At 39.2% G+C, this 23,689-nt stretch overlaps 2 protein-coding genes across 2 annotated transcripts in view; one reads left to right on the forward strand and one right to left on the reverse strand.

Moving 5' to 3' along the window:
- Window positions 1-23,689, forward strand: part of LOC124257641 (tubulin polyglutamylase TTLL11-like) — a 50,776-nt gene that overhangs the window by 14,676 nt on the left and 12,411 nt on the right. Inside the window, 2 exon segments of the mRNA XM_046691749.1 lie at window positions 139-360; window positions 363-838. Coding sequence (XP_046547705.1) covers window positions 139-360; window positions 363-838 — 698 coding nt within the window.
- LOC124257698 lies at window positions 13,741-21,938 on the reverse strand. Its single transcript, XM_046691827.1, has 3 exons — window positions 21,300-21,938; window positions 14,771-16,573; window positions 13,741-14,722 (listed from the first exon to the last, which is right to left on the reverse strand). The coding sequence occupies exons 2-3, from the start codon at window positions 16,132-16,134 to the stop codon at window positions 14,155-14,157; spliced, it is 1,932 nt and encodes a 643-aa protein (XP_046547783.1). The 5' UTR covers window positions 16,135-16,573; window positions 21,300-21,938; the 3' UTR covers window positions 13,741-14,154.

Consider the following 23,689-nt stretch of genomic DNA (forward strand, 5'->3'; position numbering starts at 1 on the left):
TAATGGGAGAGAATGGAAGAAGAATCGATAGTAATATTGGTAACACCATGTCCCAAACCCAAAAGTTTGGTTCTCAGCTTCAAGTTGGAGATAGATAAAATCTTCTGCATTTACAAAGATATTGCCTTTATGTTGCAGGTATACAAGAAATGTTAAGTAAAATAAATCTGTGTCGGACGCTGGACTTCATGAGGAATCTGTTCCCCAGTGATTATGACTTCTATCCCCGATCCTGGTTTCTACCCTACCAGTTCCACGAGTTCAGCAACGAGGTCCGACAGCTGCTGGAGAAGAAGGTGAAGCCTAAACCCACGTATATAGTCAAACCGAGCGAGGGCTCCCAGGGTGAGGGCATCTACCTCCTCGGGAACCCGCCCAGTACAATAGCCATAATGGCCGCTGCCATATAGTCCAGGAATATTTGTCCAATGTGTTTTTGTTGGAGAAATTTAAATTTGACCTCCGAGTGTATGTGACCGTGACAAGCGTGGAACCTCTGGAGTTTTATATATGTAAAGAGGGCCTCGCTAGATTTTCTACCATTCCTTATGAGAATCCTACCAATAAAAACTTGCAAGAGGTGTTCATGCATTTGACGAATTACTCGTTGAATAAGCGAAGTAGTACTTTCAACCAATCGGAGAGGGATGAGGAAGGGAGTAAACGAAAGCTGACGTCAGTGTTCCAGCAGATGGACGCTATGGGTCATGATACAGACTGGATCTGGGAACAGATTGAACACATTGTGTGCAAGACGATGATCGCAATTGTCGGGGAGCTGAAGATTCACACACAGACCTCAGTGCCGTCCGGAAAACCAGGCCCCACATGCTTCCAGGTGAGATTCAATGTGTGTCACATATCTGTCTATGATCTTAGAGTTATTTTATACCTGTGGTATATTGGTCGTGTCATTTGTGATGAAATGTCACATATTTATGTTTGTAAACCAACTGAAGGACAAGGTTATCATGTATCTGTGACTACGGTAACATCATCACAAATCTGTGAGCAGGTGTAGATCATCATCATCATCATCATCATCATCATCATCATCATCATCATCTGTGGCCAGCTTGAGGTCACACCATGAAGAAGTTCATGATTCATTGATTCAGATCAGATGATAGTTATTCAGTATGGGAGTCAGTGATAGTTATTCAGTATGGGAGTCGGTGATAGTTATTCAGTATGGGAGTCAGTGATAGTTATTCAGTATGGGAGTCAGTGATAGTTATTCAGTATGGGGGAGTCAGTGATAGTTATTCAGTTGATTCATTCAGATGAAAGTGATAGTTATTCAGTAGTCAGTGATAGTTATTCAGTATGGGAGTCAGTGATAGTTATTCAGTATGGGAGTCAGTGATAGTTATTCAGTATGGGAGTCAGTGATAGTTATTCAGTATGGGAGTCAGTGATAGTTATTCAGTATGGGAGTCAGTGATAGTTATTCAGTATGGGAGTCAGTGATAGTTATTCAGTATGGGAGTCAGTGATAGTTATTCAGTATGGGAGTCAGTGATAGTTATTCAGTATGGGAGTCAGTGATCAGTGATAGTTATAGTTATTCAGTGATAGTTATTCAGTATGGGAGTCAGTGATAGTTATTCAGTATGGGGAGTCAGTGATAGTTATTCAGTATGGGAGTCAGTGATAGTTTCAGTATGGGATTAGTTATTCAGTATGGGAGTCAGTGATAGTTATTCAGTATGGGAGTGATAGTTATTCAGTATGGGAGTCAGTGATAGTGATAGTTATTCAGTATGGGGAGTCAGTGATAGTTATTCAGTATGGGAGTCAGTGATAGTTATTCAGTATGGGAGTCAGTGATAGTTATTCAGTATGGGTCAGTGATGATAGTTATTCAGTATGGGAGTCAGTGATAGTTATTCAGTATGGGAGTCAGTGATAGTTATTCAGTATGGGAGTCAGTGATAGTTATTCAGTATGGTCAGTGAGTCAGTGATAGTTATTCAGTATGGGAGTCAGTGATAGTTATTCAGTATGGGAGTCAGTGATAGTTATTCAGTATGTCAGGATAGTTATTCAGTATGGGAGTCAGTGATAGTTATTCAGTATGGGAGTCAGTGATAGTTATTCAGTATGTCAGGAGTCAGTGATAGTTATTCAGTATGGGAGTCAGTGATAGTTATTCAGTATGGGAGTCAGTGATAGTTATTCAGTATGGGAGTCAGTGATAGTTATTCAGTATGGGAGTCAGTGATAGTTATTCAGTATGGGAGTTATAGTTATTCAGTATGGGAGTCAGTGATAGTTATTCAGTATGGGAGTCAGTGATAGTTATTCAGTATGGGAGTCAGTGATAGTTATTCAGTATGGGAGTCCGTGATAGTTATTCAGTATGGGAGTCAGTGATAGTTATTCAGTATGGGAGTCAGTGATAGTTATTCAGTATGGGAGTCAGTGATAGTTATTCAGTATGGGAGTCAGTGATAGTTATTCAGTATGGGAGTCAGTGATAGTTATTCAGTATGAAGTCAGTGATAGTTATTCAGTATGGGAGTCAGTGATAGTTATTCAGTATGGGAGTCAGTGATAGTTATTCAGTATGGGAGTCAGTGATAGTTATTCAGTATGGAAGAGTGATAGTGAGTCAGTGATAGTTATTCAGTATGGGAGTCAGTGATAGTTATTCAGTATGGGAGTCGGTGATAGTTATTCAGTATGGGAATCAGTGAGTCAGTGATAGTTATTCAGTATGGGAGTCAGTGATAGTTATTCAGTATGGGAGTCGGTGATAGTTATTCAGTATGATAGTCAGTGATAGTTATTCAGTATGGAGTCAGTGATAGTTATTCAGTATGGGAGTCAGTGATAGTTATTCAGTATGGGAGTCAGTGATAGTTATTCAGTATGGGAGTCAGTGATAGTTATTCAGTATGGGAGTCAGTGATAGTTATTCAGTATGGGAGTCAGTGATAGTTATTCAGTATGGGAGTCGGTGATAGTTATTCAGTATGGGAGTCAGTGATAGTTATTCAGTATATTCAGTATTCAGTCATGATAGTTAGTCAGTATAGAGGTGATAGTTATTCAGTATGGGAGTCAGTGATAGTTATTCAGTATGGGAGTCAGTGATAGTTATTCAGTATGGGAGTCAGTGATAGTTATTCAGTATGGGAGTCAGTGATAGTTATTCAGTATGGGAGTCAGTGATAGTTATTCAGTATGGGAGTCAGTGATAGTTATTCAGTATGGTCGATGATAGTATTCAGTATGTGATAGTATGGTCAGTGATAGTTATTCAGTATGGGAGTCAGTGATAGTTATTCAGTATGGGAGTCAGTGATAGTTATTCAGTATGGGAGTCAGTGATAGTTATTCAGTATGGGAGTCAGTGATAGTTATTCAGTATGGGAGTCAGTGATAGTTATTCAGTATGGGAGTCAGTGATAGTTATTCAGTATGGGAGTCAGTGATAGTTATTCAGTATGGGAGTCCGTGATAGTTATTCAGTATGGGAGTCAGTGATAGTTATTCAGTATGGGAGTCAGTGATAGTTATTCAGTATGGGAGTCAGTGATAGTTATTCAGTATGGGAGTCAGTGATAGTTATTCAGTATGGGAGTCGGGGTATACAGATTTGGGAGAACCCTGAAAAAAAAACAGTCTGGAGGGAGAGGGTTATGAGTGAGTGAGTTTGGTTTTACGCCGCTTTCAGCAATATTCCAGCAATATCACGGCGGGGGACACCAGAAATGGGCTTCACACATTGTACCCATGTGGGGAATCGAACTCGGGACTTCGGCGTGACGAGCAGGACGCTTTAACCACTAGGCTATCCCACCACCCCGAGAGGGTTATGAAAGATAATATGCAAATTAAGGGAGGGTCATGATAAAGTTGACATTTTGTTTTTAGAAAATATTAAGTCAAGGAATTAAGTCAAACTTTGTTTTTATCAGGGAGGGTCATTAAAAATATGCCAAGCACTAGTACATCCAAAACCTCTGTCCCCCCCCATGCCAATGTAAAATATGAATGGTCCCTTCAGCTTCTGCTTCCAGTTGGCCATATTGTATGGAATGTACTTATTTGTCATATTTGTATATAATCATGAAACAAGATATAACCTTCTTTGAGTGGCTCAGGTATAACCTTTAGCCTGAGGTCAGTTCGAGGCCTTCCTATATTACCTGATATTTTGAGAAAAGGGTACATATGTCTTGCACTCAGTGCAAAGCATGTTCTTACATACACAAGTAATTTGTATTGATTCGTGACATAATGATCCTCCTTGTCATGCATGTATACTAGTATTGTTGTGTTATGGTAATTATTGTTCCTGATCGGATTACAGATCAGTCACTAAGTAGTAGTGGTGGTCCAATTAATTGATATAATCGAAGATTGGTCGTAGTGACTAAACGACCAAGCAATCGATCACAATTTCTCATAATCGAACACAAACAATTCTGGAACACTTGTTTTCATTAACAATATTTTTCACATGGTTGGTTTTGTCTGTTACATTTCATAAGCACTACAAGCTCATTTCAAGTCATGATTGAATTTATCTTAAAGATTCCAAGAAATTTATGTTCCTAACATACTAGTCATCCTTTAAAGATGTGAAATTTTGCCAAAACCCCAAAAGAACAACATTTTTTCCCTTATTTTTATGTGCATTAACAAATTTCATAAATAACACTAACCAATTATTTTCGATGATTGATCGGTAGTAATGAACCAATCATCAATTATGAGATTTTAACCAATTCCCAACACTAGTAAGTAGGCTCCCACTGTTTCTGACAGGTGTCAAACCTACAGTCAGTCATGGGATCTGTTTGAATGCAGTATTTACCTTCAGGAATGTAAAATGCCCACTTAGAAAGCCAGGTTGAGCAATACCTGCCGTGGTGCATACAAGATAAGTCATGCCTTGCCTTTGTATACCGTACTCATGCCAAAAGACGTCAACCAAACACAAACATTGTACTTGAACACATACCCTTTACCTGTATGGTGGCGTGGGTAGAGTGGTGCTTGGAGTGATCAACATGCATGTTTTAACCCTCTAACAGTGTCATAGCAACAGAGGTTAGAAGGTGGAACTTGTTGTTTTCCTGCCTGGTTCTCTGAGACAAAACCAAGTTAGCTTGGATTCAGTCTACTGAAGTTGTGTATCCATGTTCAACTGCAGCATGGTATTGGTGTGGGTTAGCACTATGAAACCTAGAACCTCCAGACTACAAGCAGCTATACGAGCGCTCATGCACGTCTTGAAGATGACTTCAAACCACTTTCTCGACGCCTCATATTCCTTGAACACATCAAACCCCTGTAACCACCTCTCCTATTCCTTGAACACATCAAACCCCCTTTCTCCACCCCTCATATTACCTTGAACACATCAAACCCCCTTTCCCCACCTCCCATATTCCTTGAACACATCCAACCCCTTCCTCCACCTGCCATATTCCTCGAACACATCCAACCCCCTTTCCCCACCTCCCATATTCCTTGAACACATCAAACCCCCTTTCCCCACCTCCCATATTCCTTGAACACATCAAACCCCCTTTCCCCACCTCCCATATTCCTTGAACACATCAAACCCCCTTTGCCCACCTCCCATATTCCTTAGACACATCAAACCCCCTTTCCCCACCTCCCATGTTCCTTGAACACATCAAATCCCCTTTCCCTGCCTCCCATATTCCTTGAACACATCAAATCCCCTTTCCCGACCTCCCATATTCCTTGAACACATCCAACCCCCTTTGCCCACCTCCCATATTCCTTGAACACATCAAATCACCTTTCCCCACCTCCCATATTCCTCGAACACATCCAACCCCCTTTCCCCACCTCCCATATTCCTTGAACACATCAAATCCCCTTTCCCCACCTCCCATATTCCTTGAACACATCAAACCCCCTTTCCCCACCTCCCATATTCCTTGAACACATCCAACCCCCTTTGCCCACCTCCCATATTCCTTAGACACATCAAACCCCCTTTCCCCACCTCCCATATTCCTTGAACACATCAAATCCCCTTTCCCTGCCTCCCATATTCCTTGAACACATCAAATCCCCTTTCCCGACCTCCCATATTCCTTGAACACATCCAACCCCCTTTGCTATCCTCCCATATTCCTTGAACACATCAAATCACCTTTCACCACCTCCCATATTCCTTGAACACATCCAACCCCCTTTCACTGCCTCCCATTTTCCTTGAACACATCAAACCCCCTTTCTCCATCCCTCAAATTTCCTTGAACACATCAGGCCCCCTTTCCCCTACCTCCCATATTCCTTGAACACATCAAATCCCCTTTCCCTGCCTCCCATATCCCTTGAACACATCAAACCCCCTTTCCCCACCTCCCATATTCCTTGAACACATCAAACCCCCATTCCCGCCTCACATATTCCTTGAACACATCCAACCCCCTTTCCCTGCCTCCCATATTCCTTGAACACATCCAACCCCCTTCCCTGCCTTCCATATTCCTTGAACACATCCAACCCCCTTTCCCCGCCTCCCATATTCCTTGACCACATCCAACCCCCTTTCCCCGCCTCCCATATTCCTTGAACACATCCAGTATCTGATAGCTATCAGATACTGGATTAAACTTATAAGAATGCCTGATTATCGCTACCCCTATCAAAGCTATCAATTATTATTATCCCTAGACAAACGTGGAAAGTATTCTTGGGCTTCTGGTGTCCGAAATGTGTTATTTTCAAGCGGGTTTTCTTATGTTTGGTTTAAGCAAGATGTTGGTGATATAAAAATGTTTTTGTTAACTTTTAAGCAAACGTAATAAAAGATATATATATTCAGAATTGGCACGCATCAGTAAATTCATCGAAGTTTTCTAAGTCATTATTCACAATGTAAATCGATGTTGGGACCTGATATATTAGGGTCCTTAATGATAAGTCCCTTTTAAGAAATTTTTGTAAATTTAGAATCTCTCTACATGCCTTAAAAATACAGCGCTATAGAAAAGATAAAAATACATTGGAAGATTTATCATGTTCTCATTGTTCTTCTGGTAAAACTGAAGACTTAACGCCACTTATTATTAGACTGTGAGGCATTCTCTGCTGGCCAAAGAAGTATCTAAAATGCTTTAATGATGCCCCACAAACGATATATAAAAATACTTAATTCTAATAACGATGACACTATTAAATCAGCTGCCATTTTCATAAAACATTTGATGTCCATCCTTAAATCACATGTAAAACCATAATTTCGTGTCACGTGACCAATATTTGTTAAAATGAAAATTCAACTGTACTATGGGCCACTGTGCCTACATTACTGAATAAAACCTGTCTGTCTGTCTGTCTGTCTGTCTGTCTGAACACATCCAACCCCCTTTCACTGCCTCCCATATTCCTTGAACACATCCAACCCCCTTTCACCACCCCTCAAATTTCCTTGAACACATCAACCCCCCTTTTTCCACCCCTCAAATTTTCTTGAACACATCCAACCCCCTTTCACCACCCCTCAAGTTTTCTTGAACACATCCAACCCCCTTTCCCCACCTCCCATATTCCTTGAACACATCAAACCCCCTTTTCCCACCTCCCATACTTCCTTGAACACATCAGCCCCCCTTTCTCCACCTCCCATAGTCCTTGACCACATCAAATCCCTTTTCCCCCTGCCTCCCATACTTCCTTGACCAGATCAAACCCCCTTTCCCCACCTCACATTTTCCTTGAACATATCAAACCCCCTTTCCCACCTCCCATATTCCTTGAAATCATCAACCCACCTTTCCCCACCTCCCATATTCCTTGAACACATCCAACCCCTTCCTCCACCTGCCATATTCCTTGAACACATCCAACCCCCTTTCACCGCCTCCCATATTCCTTGAACACATCCAACCCCTTTCACCACCTCCCCATATTCCTTTTTGAACACATCCAACCCCCTTTCACCCGCGCCTCCCATATTCCTTGAACACATCCAACCCCTTTCACCGCCTCCCATATTCCTTGAACACATCCAACCCCCTTTCACCGCCTCCCATATTCCTTGAACACATCCAACCCCCTTTCACCGCCTCCCATATTCCTTGAACACATCCAACCCCCTTTCACCGCCTCCCATACTTCCTTGAACACATCAAACCCCCTTTCTCCACCCCTCAAATTTCCTCGAAAAACATCAACCCACCTTTCCCCACCTCCTATATTCCTTGACCACATCAAACCCCCTTTCACCGCCTCCCATATTCCTTGAACACATCAACCCCCCTTTCCCCGCCTCCCATACTAATTAGACCACATTAGGGTTGTGTTCCATGGGGTGATATCACTTGTCAGTGTTGAAGTATGTCAGTTACAATCATCGTAGCTTTATACCACTTGTCAGTGTTGAAGTATGTCAGTAACAATCATCGTAGCTTTATATCACTTGTCAGTGTTGAAGTATGTCTGTTACAATCATCGTAGCTTTTTATCACTTGTCAGTGTTGAAGTATGTCAGTTACAATCATCGTAGCTTTATATCACTTGTCAGTGTTGAGTATATGTCAGATACAGTCATCGTGGCTTTATATCACTTGTCAGTGTTGAAGTATGTCTGTTACAATCATCGTGGCTTTATATCACTTGTCAGTGTTGAAGTATGTCAGTTACAATCATCGTATCACTTTATATCAATTGTCAGTGTTGAAGTATGTCAGTTACAATTCATCGTAGCTTTATATCACTTGTCAGTGTTGAAGTATGTCTGTTACAATCATCGTAGCTTTATATCACTTGTCAGTGTTGAAGTATGTCAGTTACAATCATCGTAGCTTTATATCACTTGTCAGTGTTGAAGTATGTCAGTTACAATCATCGTAGCTTTATATCACTTTGTCAGTGTTGAAGTATGTCAGTTACAATCATCGTAGCTTTATATCACTTGTCAGTGTTGAAGTATGTCAGTTACAATCATCGTAGCTTTATATCACTTGTCAGTGTTGAAGTATGTCAGTTACAATCATCGTAGCTTTATATCACTTGTCAGTGTTGAAGTATGTCAGTTACAATCATCGTGCTTTATATCACTTGTCAGTGTTGAAGTATGTCAGTTACAATCATCGTAGCTTTATATCACTTGTCAGTGTTGAAGTATGTCAGTTACAATCATCGTAGCTTTATATCACTTGTCAGTGTTGAAGTATGTCAGTTACAATCATCGTAGCTTTATATCACTTGTCAGTGTTGAAGTATGTCAGTTACAATCATCGTAGCTTTATATCACTTTATATCAGTGTTGAAGTATGTCTGTTACAATCATCGTAGCTTTTTATATCACTTGTCAGTGTTGAAGTATGTCAGTTACAATCATCGTAGCTTTATATATCACTTGTCAGTGTTGAAGTATGTCAGTGTTGAAGTATGTCAACAATCATCGTAGCTTTATATCACTTGTCAGTGTTGAAGTATGTCAGTTACAATATCAGTTACAATCATCGTAGCTTTATATCACTTGTCAGTGTTGAAGTATGTCAGTTACAATCATCGTAGCTTTATATCACTTGTCAGTGTTGAAGTATGTCAGTTACAATCATCGTAGCTTTATATCACTTGTCAGTGTTGAAGTATGTCAGTTACAATCATCGTAGCTTTATATCACTTGTCAGTGTTGAAGTATGTCAGTTACAATCATCGTAGCTTTATATCACTTGTCAGTGTTGAAGTATGTCAGTTACAATCATCGTAGCTTTATATCACTTGTCAGTGTTGAAGTATGTCAGTTACAATCATCGTAGCTTTATATCACTTGTCAGTGTTGAAGTTTGTCAGTTACAATCATCGTAGCTTTATATCACTTGTCAGTGTTGAAGTATGTCAGTTACAATCATCATAGCTTTGAAGTATGTCTGTTATATCACTTGTCAGTGTTGAAGTATGTCAGTTACAATCATCGTAGCTTTATATCACTTGTCAGTGTTGAAGTATGTCAGTTACAATCATCGTAGCTTTATATCACTTGTCAGTGTTGAAGTATGTCAGTTACAATCATCGTAGCTTTACATTGCTTTATGGAACATGGTTGTGTGTCAGCTCGTCACACAGTTTCAAAACAAGAGGATATCTGCCGGTTCTGACAGTTATTTTCTTTCAAGGAGCCATGCATAATTATTTACATTCTCTTATTGAATGAAGTATTTTATAAATGCACATACTTTGTCCATTGTACATTGTTCATTGAAAGCTAGAACAATGGTATTCATATCTAATGGCTGTTTCCATTATATATTTCCCTTATTAGATCTCAAATAACACTCTTTTTGTCGTGCTCTGCTACATACGCCACCCACATCAGACTTGCATGTGGTTAAATACGGTAATAAGGTTCACAATCTACTTGATCTCTTCCTTGTATTAATGCTTATCTTCAATACATCCTAAATCTCTTAAGCCTAATTCCGTTAACTCCAGGAGTAGCAGAGGTCACTGTGAGGACTTTGGGCACAGCAAGCCATACTTGATCTCACTATAATCTTCTTTACATACCATTGCCGGAATACTTAGCTGTTGCACTTCACATGTTTTTGCTCTTTCTGACTTAGAGTGCTCTCAGACATGCAGCTAAGCCAATGACACGGAATTTCTTTTACATAGACTTGCCACAGTCATATGCTCGTACTATTAGATAGACTGACTGACTGACTGAGTTTGGTTTTACGCCGCTTTTAGCAATATTCCAGCAACATCACGGCGGGGGACACCAGAAATGGGCTTCACACATTGTACCCATGTGGGGATTCGAACCTGGGTCTTCAGCGTGACGAGCCAACGCTTTGACCACTAGGCTACCCCACTGCCCCCACTATTAGATAGACTTGCCACAGTCATAGTTCTAAGCTGATCATACCTCTTGTACTATAAGACAGACTAGCCACACGTCGTAGTGCTATGGTTGTAGTAACTTTCAAACTTGAACATAGACTTACGACAGTGTACACCTTCTTAAATGGACAAACTATACATGTCAGTTGATAAATATCAGCTTTTATGTATTTGTATTCAGAGATCACTTTCAACAAATAGAATGTACATATTTGAGATATATATCTTGATCCGCAATGAGTTGTATCCAGTCAAAGATGTGGAAGGCCACTCATTGCCCGAGGCAGTGATGTGTTTTGAAAAAATTGTTTGAATGCTGAACAGTAGACATAGTAACTGCAGATAGGATATATTCACATGTGCTGTGAAGTTGCCATCAAACAGAACGTTTAAATCGGTCACTTAAAACCTCTGATCGACCAATCAGAACAGTCCATGTAGAGTGAATTATGAACTGAAGGTGCTGCATGAAGACTTTATCATAGAGTGATTGACTGTTTGAAATATTCTCATCTTGCAATTCTATTAAGTCATGAGGTTGGTGTATTATTCACCATCCTGTTGATCAGCAGGTAAACGATTATTGCTTATTGATCTGTCTTGCATCAGTAGACTGTTATAATGACTGTTGATACTTGCTTATTCTTATGGCAGTAGTACGACCCAGGTAACAGCGATTGTCCCTTGTCCGCAAGTGAAACCAAACTTTTGTGTTTGTGTGACGAGTGATGTATTTTTAGTGATTACTGACGAGGTTCTTGTAATGCATGACTAGAATATTGAAATTTAATTTCCTTTTGTATTCACGATTTGATTGTGTACCGACGATACGGCTCACTGTTATATCATAAAGAAACAAAACCGTAAAGATATAATTGATAATTCTGTTTCCAATGTCTATTAATATTTCAAGTGATAACTGCATTAATAGTGTAAAAAATGCCCTTGGCACTTACAAAATTGACATCTTGGAAGCTCAGTATATGAACAGAGTTGAATGAACTTATGACATTATGAATTTTCTTAAATAGGTATTAGAGAATTATGTCTTTCACACATATTTATCAAAACTGGACTTTGCTCATGTTTTAATATGTGTCAATATTCTGTATGTTCTCTGTGTCACTTTATGTGATTTTTTAGAATAAAATTTCGGTTCTATTCTGTTCTGTTCAGTAAAAGATTAGTAATATGTTTTGAGAAGGGCACAGGAGATAGGAGTGTGTTGTTACTATACACTGTAGTGACTCTGGGTCAGTTCATTAATTAAATAGGGTGGACAGTACGGCTCAGCTAATTAGTGTACTCATTGAGTCTGTCTTATGGGAGGTCTGTCTTTTGGGAGTGAACCCCGTTTTCTATAATAGAATTTGTAATATACACAGACACACAGACAGACTGACACACAGACAGACACACAGACAGACTGACACACAGACAGACAGACTGACAGACACACACAGACAGACTGACACACAGACAGACTGACAGACACAGACTGAGCAACAGACAGACACACAGACTGACACACACTCTTGTATGAGATACACAAGGGTATAAATTATGGAACATGAAGTTAAACCCAATTTCACTCCACCCACCTCCGCTGGTTACAAGACTGCTGTTGTATACAAAGATTGTGACATATTCACAGGAATCCGTCATGATGCTCTGGCAGGAGGAGTAATTGTTTTATAGAAAACCAGAACAATAGATGGATTTTCTCTGTCAGAGACAAAAGTGTATGTCCTGCAGCATTGGCTAAACAAACTTGATTCATATTTGATAAATGCTTGTCCCTCAGGGTCAGGTGATACTTTAGATCTTCCAGCCTTTGGCTGTGTATTGATGACTACCTCTAAGGCAGTGACCATCCATAAAAATATCTGGTCTGGTGACCTGCAGGCACTGTCAGTTAATTACAAACATGTTTCACTTTGAGTACAGTTTAATGTTCAAGTCAAACTACGTAGTGAATATTTTGATGGTCACAATAAAGGTCCCTGTATTGTATGCATCATTATATCTGCATTGATTAGTGTTGTGTTATACACCCTGAAGTAGTGATATAAAATAAATCATAACACATCTTTTGCTTTAGTAACACTTTGCAAAGACTAGACATGTTACTTAAATAATACTGAAAGCAAATCATTCTTTGGTTGCTAAGAAACCATGAAATATATACAACATTAGGATTTGTAAACATAACAGTGAAGAAATAAACAAAATGCTAGATTTGGGTTCTGTTGTTGAGGAAAAGGACAGATATTTGCAGTTCTGATACTGATATTCTACATATTAATTTCATTTAATTTGCTTTTTATGAAAAAAATTTGAGACCTAGTAAAACATATGGCTAAACATTTGCAAATGTTGAGAAACACTGCATCTTATTTTTTCCTATGGCTGTAATCAGTCATGGCTTGTAGGTGACACATGTATATAACAGCCTTCCAGTTGTGGGTGTTCTTTAGTGAGTGAGTGAGTGAGTTTGAGTGAGTTTAGTTTTATGCCGCACTCAGCAATATTTCAGTTGTATGGCGGCAGTCTGTAAATAATCGAGTGTGGACCAGACAATCCAGGGATCAACATTACCACCCCATCCCGTTAGTCACCTCTTACGACAAGCATGGGCTACTGAATATCAATTCTAACCCGGATCTTCACAGGTTGGTCATCTATAACTTGTTTTGAGAAGTATATGTATGTTTCTCTTGACATGATGTACTTCAGTGGAGGCAGTAGCTTAAGCTGCCGACTACAAGTCTTAATGGCATCTGTCTAGGTGTTGTGTTCAGTAGCTTGGGTAGAATACGTGTAATGTTCTACTGCTAGTGTGACCTGATAATAACACTAAACAAAAATAATTGTTTTTTAAATATCTGGCCAGTCATTTCAGCTACTTAAATTCATCAAGATCTGGGTCCATGTGCACAAAGTGAATTTAGCACTATGCTGATTGTAATTCAATTCTCTAAAATAGATCAGTTTGTGCAGACCATCCTGGGGACCGAAAATATAAAACATGGAATCCAAGAAAAGTGTTGCCAACCTTTGATGACACTTAGATCACACTTGGATTAAGACTTACACTTACATAATGCTGAACCAGTCCTTGAAAAAAGAATGGTTTGGCCTCAACAACAAGAAGGAATATTACATGGATGGACGTAGTTTTTTGAGAGGCTCAAAGTTCAGTTTTATGCCTTGTAGCCTCACATACTAACTTTACAGAAAGTAAAGGGGAGGGGAATAGTTTAGACAGTTTACTGTATTCCTTTGAAGAAATTTCTTTTGATGTCAATGGTGTGGGTTTTCAGATTTGACCTTAACAATGTTCTCAATGTCTTGTATTGAACTAAGGCTTGCCTGGGAGTCTGACTCTGACTCCTGCTGATGCAGGGATTCATTCATGATTCTCTGTTCTCGCTTTGTTGGCCTCTTGCCAAGGCTCCGATCTCGCACATACTTCCTTCGATTCTGAAGAGCTTCACCCAGCCTTCTCCACAACATATCCCGGAAAGGGACGAGGTTGGGTGCCAGTGTGAACGCGCACTGGTAGAACACCTTTTTTTGATGTTCACTGATGGCCCGTATGCTTTGAGGAACATCCTGCCAAAGTTTAGCCATCATGGCTGATTCACGTATCACCTGTTGTCCCAGTCTCTGAGGTTCTGAAGGCTTTCCTTGCTTAGATTTCTTAGTCAAGAGTTCTTCACCAGTGTACTGGGCTATTCCTCGGTCTATCGTACTGTAGATTCGCATCTCAGGAACCTCCTCCATCACAAAAGAGTCCCACATGGACGGGTTCTCCAGGTCTTCATTCGAGACAGCATCATCAGATTCATGATCTGTCCTCATGATAAAGTTGGAGGACTGTTGATTATCACAAGACGTATCTGTCCTCATGATAAAGTTGGAGGACTGTTGATTATCACAAGACGTCTGCAGACAAGGTTCGTACATGCTGACAGAGGGCTTCCTGTCTATGTGACTGCCATACTGAACAGGGCCTGTTCTGTTGTGGTGGTGTCTGGAATCCGATTTGGACATGAACAGCCTCTTGTGTAGGTTTACCTTCTCAATGTCTGCTGGGGGGTCGCATCTTGTATCCACCTGCCCATCCTCAAAGTCAACCATGGAGAAATCTTCTGAATATCTTTGCCGTTTGATTTCAGTTCTGTATCTCATCTCAGTTTCTTCCTTGAGAGCAGAACAGGCAGCAGAGGAGAGGAGAGACAGGTTCTGGGAGCTGGAAGAAGAACAGTCCAGAGCATTCCTCTTCCTCCGAAACACTTCTTCATTGTCTTTTACCATCTGGTGCTTGTGGTCCCCCTCAGACTCTGCACCATACTGAGTGTCCATTGTGGAATCCGGATATGTCTGCCTGTCCTCATCTTCAGTAGAGTTGTATAACATCGGGACCTGATTGTCTGAGATGTCTGGTCGACTTACTGTGGAGCAAGGGCCATTATACCAACTGGATGGTTTCCTGGACCTGTCACTCTGACTAGATGAGGTGGAAGTATCTGGTACCTGGTCCTCAAAGTCTTCAGCAGCTTCAGGAGAGTCACAATAGTCCAGATCGATGACATCTGCATCTGAAGAAGCTGACTGTTCATCAAGTCTCTTCCCACGCTTGCCAAGAACCTTGTCTCTGAGGTACTTTCGACGGTTCAGCAGAGCCTCTCCAAGCCTCTTCCACAACAGGTCCTTGTGTTCTCTCAGATTGGGAGCCATGAAGAACGAATACTCGAAGAACATTTCCTTCTGCATGGTGGTGAGAAGCTGCAGACAAGGAGGATCGTCCCAAATACCTGCCCGTGATGACGCCTCACGGACCACCATCTGCCCAAGTCTCTGAGCCTCGCTGGGCTTGCCCTGCTTGGCCTTCCTGCTGAGAAGATCCAAACCAGAAAACTGAGTCAGTCGATGAGTCAACACTGATGGAATAAATTTGGAATCAGTCAGTTCATGTTCTGCCTGGGACCAAGACTGATGTCTTTTGGATTGGGAAAGATCAGCTGGAGACTCATTCTCAGCAGCTAGGCGGGACTTGCTTTGAATGAACTGTGACAGAGCAGCATGGGATGATTGTCTTGGGTGTTCTCTGTTGTCAGTTCCAATAATACTTGGTTTGGTAGAAGCCTTTGTTGACCCGTCTTTGCTTAAGTTTTGAGCTTGAAGACTATGAGGTAGGGAGTCTCTTGGACAGCTGTGTTGAATGAATGAAAAATGTTTTGAAGGTTCTGTCACAGATTTACAATAAGGTAATGACATTGGAACATGATTGTTTCTTGTCTCAGTCTGGTTGTCATGGATACTGGCACCCTGACGGTTTTACACAGCCCTTGGTATGTGTTTGCATCAGCTCTATAACAAGCACCTGCAGGATCTGACAGGTTCTCAAAGGATCGAATCAGATGAAATTGCTCCTCAGACAGACCATTATCTTTTGTTGCAGTGGCATAAGATGCAAATCCACCTCCACTTCTAACATTCCTGATGGATTGAGAGACATGACTGTTGTCAGTTTTCTGATTTCTGATTGGCTCTGGGGTTGGAATATCCTTGCTTTTGATTGGATGTGTCTGAACTGGGCTGTTGTCCTTTCCTTGAAGGATCTTTCTGACGAGGTGTCTGTCTTTAAAGATGCTGAACAAGTCCTTGATGTCATTGTCCGTCAGCTCGGTGAACACCTCACCATCCACCTGGTGCTCTGTAACAGTTAGAAATTAGAATGAGTTGGATAAAATACTGCTTTAAGGCGTATACAAGTTATATCACAGCCTGTCAGGTTGATGAGGGAGGAAAGCTTGAAGTGATGTAGGTCCTAAGACATTAACCAATTTGGTGAGACACATTGTGCTTACACATATAGCAAGACAATCAGGGTAAACTGAAATTTGAACACACAAGTCTAAGTTTCTGGCACTCCTTAGGGACACAACTCTCCATAGTGAATTGTGGTACCATACACAATGAGGCCGCCTTCACTCTAGAAATCAGAGTAATACCACCATTATCAGACTAATTAATGACACCATGTTATGTTATGTTTTTCTTTAATATGATTGGGCAGTAGGATAACCTGGCAGGTGAAGCGTTTGCTTCTCAAGCTGAAGGCTCAGGATTCAATTGAAAACATCGGACAATGCGTGAAGTCCATTTCTGGGTTCCTTGCTGTGATATTGCTGGAATATTGCTAAAATTAGAGTAAAACTTCATTCACTCACTACAGGTCCTCAAAAGAGGTGACGAATTAGATCAGGTTAGGCTTGCCGACTTGGTTAATTGGTCATTCTATGCCATATGTGGATTAATGCTTATGATGCTAATCACAAGAATGCTTGTTCCAGACTCAATTATTTACAGACTGTCTACATATGTCAAATATTATTTACCGACAGCTTTCAACAATGGATAAATAAAAACAACATCAAATGAATTATATGACAGAGGGTGCCAACACCCACTTTTAACCACTTAATGTTTCACCACTTAATGTCTTGGCATCTAATTTAAGAACACTTGAAAAATAACTGTGTACATGTGAATAGGACATGTACTCTCACTAAAACTGTGCATGCTCATTAGCTTTAAGATTAAATATTTGATTGAAAAACAATGAAAAATTCATGTGAGATACACATAGTGGTATCTGTGAATCAGATCAAAAAGTTGTGGCACTCAGTCTCTGAAGTTTGTTTGTTGTTAAATACAACACTCATCAATATCATGGTGGTTTGTAAATGAGTTTGGACCAGACAATCCAGTGAATGACATGAACTGCACGGCTGCATCCACAATACCACACAACAGGCCTTGACATTCAGTGTACCAATGGAGGGAAACAGTCCTGAAATATTTTCACACACAAAAATGAATGTGTTATCCATATACAGTTATGTTTCAAAGTACTGCTGAGTTGTGTCCCCTTGAAGCCAGGATCTGCTGACTCTAATGTTGGTTTGAATCTCGAATTCAGTGATTATTACCATTCTTGCTATTTTTGCAACATGTTCGGGACTAATATTTTAGCATCCTGTTTAGACTTGATATTTCAGCATCCTGTTTAGACTTGATATTTTAGCATCCTGTTTAGACTTGATATTTCAGCATCCTGTTTAGACTTGATATTTCAGCATCCTGTTTAGACTTGATATTTCAGCATCCTGTTTAGACTTGATATTTTAGCATCCTGTTTAGACTTGATATTTCAGCATCCTGTTTAGACTTGATTTTTTAGCATCATGTTTCATAGACTTGATATTTCAGCATCATGTTTAGACTTGATATTTCAGCATCCTGTTTAGACTTGATATTTCAGCATCCTGTTTAGACTTGATATTTCAGCATCCTGTTTAGACTTGATATTTCAGCATCCTGTTTAGACTTGATATTTTAGCATCCTGTTTAGACTTGATATTTCAGCATCCTGTTTAGACTTGATATTTCAGCATCCTGTTTAGACTTGATATTTCAGCATCCTGTTTAGAGCATCCTGTTTAGACTTGATATTTCAGCATCCTGTTTAGACTTGATATTTCTTGATATTTCAGCATCCTGTTTTTCAGACTTGATATTTTAGCATCCTGTTTAGACTTGATATTTCAGCATCCTGTTTAGACTTGATATTTCAGCATCCTGTTTAGACTTGATATTTCAGCATCCTGTTTAGACTTGATATTTCAGCATCCTGTTTAGTTTAGACTTGATTGATATTTCAGCATCCTGTTTAGACTTGATATTTCAGCATCCTGTTTAGACTTGATATTTCAGCATCCTGTTTAGACTTGATATTTCAGCATCCTGTTTAGACTTGATATTTCCATCCTGTTTAGACTTGATATTTCAGCATCCTGTTTAGACTTGATATTTCAGCATCCTGTTTAGACTTGATATTTCAGCATCCTGTTTAGACTTGATATTTCAGATATTTTGATAGCATCCTGTTTAGACTTGATATTTCAGCATCCTGTTTAGACTTGATATTTCAGCATCCTGTTTAGACTTGATATTTTAGCATCCTGTTTTGATATTTTTTAGACTTGATATTTCAGCATCCTGTTTAGACTTGATATTTCAGCATCCTGTTTAGACTTGATATTTTAGCATCCTGTTTAGACTTGATATTTTAGCATCCTGTTTAGACTTGATATTTCAGCATCCTGTTTAGACTTGATATTTCAGCATCCTGTTTAGACTTGATATTTCAGCATCCTGTTTAGACTTGATATTTTAGCATCCTGTTTAGACTTGATATTTTAGCATCCTGTTAGCACTTGATATTTTTTATCCTGTTTAGACTTGATATTTTAGCATCCTGTTTAGACTTGATATTTCAGCATCCTGTTTAGACTTGATATTTCAGCATCCTGTTTAGACTTGATATTTTAGCATCCTGTTTAGACTTGATATTTTAGCATCCTGTTTAGACTTGATATTTTAGCATCCTGTTTAGACTTGATATTTTTAGCATCCTGTTTAGACTTGATATTTCAGCATCCTGTTTAGACTTGATATTTCAGCATCCTGTTTAGACTTGATATTTCATCATGTTTAGACTTGATATTTCAGCATCCTGTTTAGACTTGATATTTCAGCATCCTGTTTAGACTTGATATTTCAGCATCCTGTTTAGACTTGATATTTCAGCACCCTGTTTAGACCTGACTTGATATTTCATCATGTTGGGGCTTCTGTTTCTTGGTAGACTTGATATTTCAGCATCCTGTTTTCAGACTTGATATATTTCAGCATCCTGTTTAGACTTGATATTTCAGCATCCTGTTTAGACTTGATATTTCATTATCCTGTTTAGACTTGATATTTCATCCTGTTTAGACTTGATTTCAGCATCCTGTTTAGACTTGATATTTCAGCATCCTGTTTAGACTTTATATTTCAGCATCCTGTTTACAGGTTTCCTCATTGCGGTAAAGGCTGGAATTCATATGTTCTCAAATAAAATTAGAACACTATTAAAATGTGTTAATCTCATTTACTCATTGGTCCAAAACATAAATACTTATTTCTCGGCATAATTTGCTGAAACTTTCCTGGAAGTGTAGACAAAACTATAAGTGTTTGTTTGGAATCTAGACCATTGTGTTCGACTAGTCTTAAGGTTTTAAAATCTAGATTCTGACCAATTTGAATCAAGGCCTTGAGAAATGTTGCAATACAATTCTTGAAACTTTGCAATATGGTTTGAATGTGTTTGACTTGAAGTCCTAACAGACTGGAGTCAGTTTCCTGCATGAAACTGAAACAAATGAATGTAGTAATCAGTATAAGAGAATTCAACAGAACCTCAGTTAGCCAACAAAGAAAAGCATTGTTTCACTGAGAAAACTAAATCATCGTCTCGACCTACCAGAGGAGTATTTTAGCTGTCTAACTACAGATTCAGTGTAAGAAACACAAAACATTAGTCTAGCCGATTATTTTTTTCATCTTTTTTATCATTTTGTGAAAAGAACATGGTTTAACACAAAGTTCTCTGCAACAAACATTATTTAGTTCTCTCCTTTCCTTATGTGTTGGAAAAAAATCTAGCATGTGTTTCGTAGTTGTGAGTATATTGTGTGCGACGCATAATCAAGATACATAGTTACGTTTTTTCCTTGCCAAAACCAACTCTACAAGACGAAGCACAAGTGCTTTATGTTTCGTTTGTGGTACTTCTATCTAAGCTCTGTAGAGTCGTAACTATGTTTCTACATGCCATGAATGCTGACAGCATGAAAGTGCTAAGTTACCACAGTAGGTTTTCCATGAATAGGGACAATTCACAGTAGTTTTCGCAATAAAAGTCAATAAAATTATTAAATTAGAAGCAGATTTCATGTTTTTTAATGTAACATGGATAATACGTTGGAAAATTTGATCTTGTATTTCAGAATAATAATGTTTATAAATATATTGTTACGAGTGAAGGTGTAATAAAGGTGTATACCACAAATTCACTTGCACAGCCCTGACGTGGGTATACGATTTATGAATAACTTCTGAATATCCACATCATGGATAAAACAAACTGGCAAAAGTAAAATCTACAAGCAATTCCCCAAAAGACCAGAGTAACACTGAGCTTCTGTCTATAAGCTGCCCACTTCCAATTAACTTAATCTAATTGCACCAAGCATGCTCATCTATATATAAAAGTGTACATTATATTTTCAAAATCATGTATCATTACTCATGACGAACCATTTATTATGAGAGGTTAGGGTAGAGAGGTTGTCAAAAGAGATGTTACTTGTTTTAAGCATGGAGGTTGGGATAAGGTTGGAATACTGTCTCAGTTTCAGACCAATCTATCAGTTTGAAGTCATTCAAAGGCAAACAGTTTTTCTAGATGAAATGTAATATAATATTCAATATAAGTCCCAGATATGACAAAAGGTAAAGTTTATAAGAAAACACTGGAAGATAAATACCTCGAACAGCATTCACACCCGTGACGCTGACGCCAAGTTTAGACAGATACTCAGCAATATTGTTGCAAGACATTAGCTTCAGCACCTCGCGCCCAGTCATTGCGGACATCGGCTTAGATTACCGCCCAAATACCAAACTCTGAAAATCCATGGTTTCCAATGAACAGAATCGCCAATATTCTCATTTATCAATTAGATCCACACCATCACATTCACCAGAATGTTTATTCCTTCGACAAACTTCGTAAAACAGTCATTGTTTTGGGGTACATGGCAAGAACTGCCGCATCAACTGATCAGTGCAGCAAGCCATCACAGGGTATTGATCAGGGGTCTCCTCCATGGTTTTTTTTGTTAGATAACGCAGGTGTGGAATACTTCCTGTAGCGTATGGACCACTGATGACTTTTGGATAATCCCAGTCTGGCCACTGACGGGAGTAATGGTGCAGCAGTCTGTTATCAGAGTTCTGGATAACATTCAGACAGATAGACACATTTGGCTGATTATCGCATCGGAGATGGAGGCCTATTATCCTTGAGTCAGACTGGCAGTGAAATTCATCATCAAATAATATGTCTAAGCTGGCGATTGGTTAAAATAATGGACCTCACAGTGAATCCATTACTGCCTGGTCATGAAAACTAGGTCATCCCCATTATTCACCATGGCAACAGTCCATTAAATACCAGCTGTCAGAGGAGAAATGGAGTTCCCCCCTCTTTACATTCTCACTATAACGCAGAAATGGTATACTATGTTTTTACACCCTTTGGACTGTATCTGTAATGGATATTTTCCTGTAAACTGATTTAAACATAGCATAGTCATAACTTAACTGTTAGTTTGATGACAATGCAGATTAAAAGATGCTTTATATTGAGGTTTGAAGGTCTATTAATACCTTTAGATGTAGGTTATTTAGCTCTATCTGGTGAAATTTATTGACTGTCTTTGGTAAAACTATAGAAATATCACTGAAAGGCAATTCATTAGTAGGTCAAAAAGATAAGTTAACTAAATCATTTCATCTGACAGCACCACATATGTGCTTGAGAAAACACATCCTTGTGAATAGGTCTTTTAAGATAACTTAAAAATGTAAGAAATAACACCCCATGCTTGCAACAGATTGCAAAACTTGCTACATTAGGTAGTCACAAAAAAATAATAAAAATCTATATATTGAAAGCTGTGATGAACATGATATTGATGCTTCACAAAGCTAAAGGCACAGATTTGATCAGGCAATATCAAATAAATAGGAACAGATGATATTGCAGCCTACATTTATTCTGACATTAGGAAAAGGAAATTTACTTAAAGGTCACATGCAACCAAAAAATCAAACATAATTAAAACACAATTATCACTTCTTCATGACATATAATATGCATTGCTGATTATGAAAAAAACAAATAAACAAAATTATAAGCGTATAATCGCAAATCAAAAGTGCAATATTTTGTACTTGGGTTTACCTCCCTCGAAACGAAGCAGCCGGGATACCGAACCCAGTCAGAGCGGGTGGGTGTGCACTCAAGTGTAACGGCTGGTTCATTAGCAGATGCCACCTTCACGGGTCATTGTGTGTGTATATATAGAAAGTTGGGTTTTGTAAATACATGCTCATTTTTTGTGTATAACATTTTGCAATCAAGAGACATCATAACATGTCATGTGTTCAAGTATCACACCTGCCTGTCTGTGTAATTACATAATGTGACAGAGACCGAACTCGGGCCATAAATCAATGCGTTTTGTTTATGGTGTATAGCCTGATTGGTGTTAAGTTCAAATTGTATGTGGTCAGTGATCGCAGTTGTGTATTGAATATTGTCATTAGCAGACAGGCAGGCAGACACACTGGTGTCAATAAAACAAGACATTGAGTTTTGTCTGTGACAGCAACATATCTATATCACAGTTAGAAATCGTGTCAACTCTAAATAATGCTTTTAAGTATCGAACTGAGAAAGTGACTCGGTAAGAAGAACGTGTGGTGAAATAGACAAATGAAATTATATAAACAGTTTATTTACTGACATAACATACAAAAAAGCTTGCGCCTGTGAGATATCAACAAAACATTAGGAAACTAGCTCACACCAAAGCCTTCACCGAGTATTCACCAGACAGCCCGCTTCCAAGTTGCGCGAACCTATTTCACTGCGCACGTGCTATGAGCGCAGCCAGCTGTTGAAACCCGTATTCCCCAGAAAAGTCTGGGGAAAATTAGTGAAACGTTTGAACTCCGATTTCGCGCGGTTTTTTTCATCGCGTTATTTTTCAACTTTATAAGTTGAATTTGCATTTTTGACGCTTTGTTTCGGTAAGTCCATACAGAAAGGTATCAGAATCTGCAAAGTTGTGTTTTACGTTGCATGTGA

The sequence above is a fragment of the Haliotis rubra genome, unplaced genomic scaffold (genome assembly GCF_003918875.1).
Source record: "Haliotis rubra isolate DU_JTF1 unplaced genomic scaffold, ASM391887v1 Scf67, whole genome shotgun sequence".
NCBI classification, from domain to species: Eukaryota; Metazoa; Mollusca; class Gastropoda; order Lepetellida; family Haliotidae; genus Haliotis; species Haliotis rubra.

Coding starts and splice junctions, on each gene's coding strand:
- LOC124257698 (XM_046691827.1), bottom strand. CDS start 16,134: ATGTCATTACCTTATTGTAAATCTGTGACAGAACCTTCAAAACATTTT. Junction 14,723..14,770: donor GATAATCAACAGTCCTCCAA/CTTTATCATGAG, acceptor ACAGTCCTCCAA/CTTTATCATGAGGACAGATC.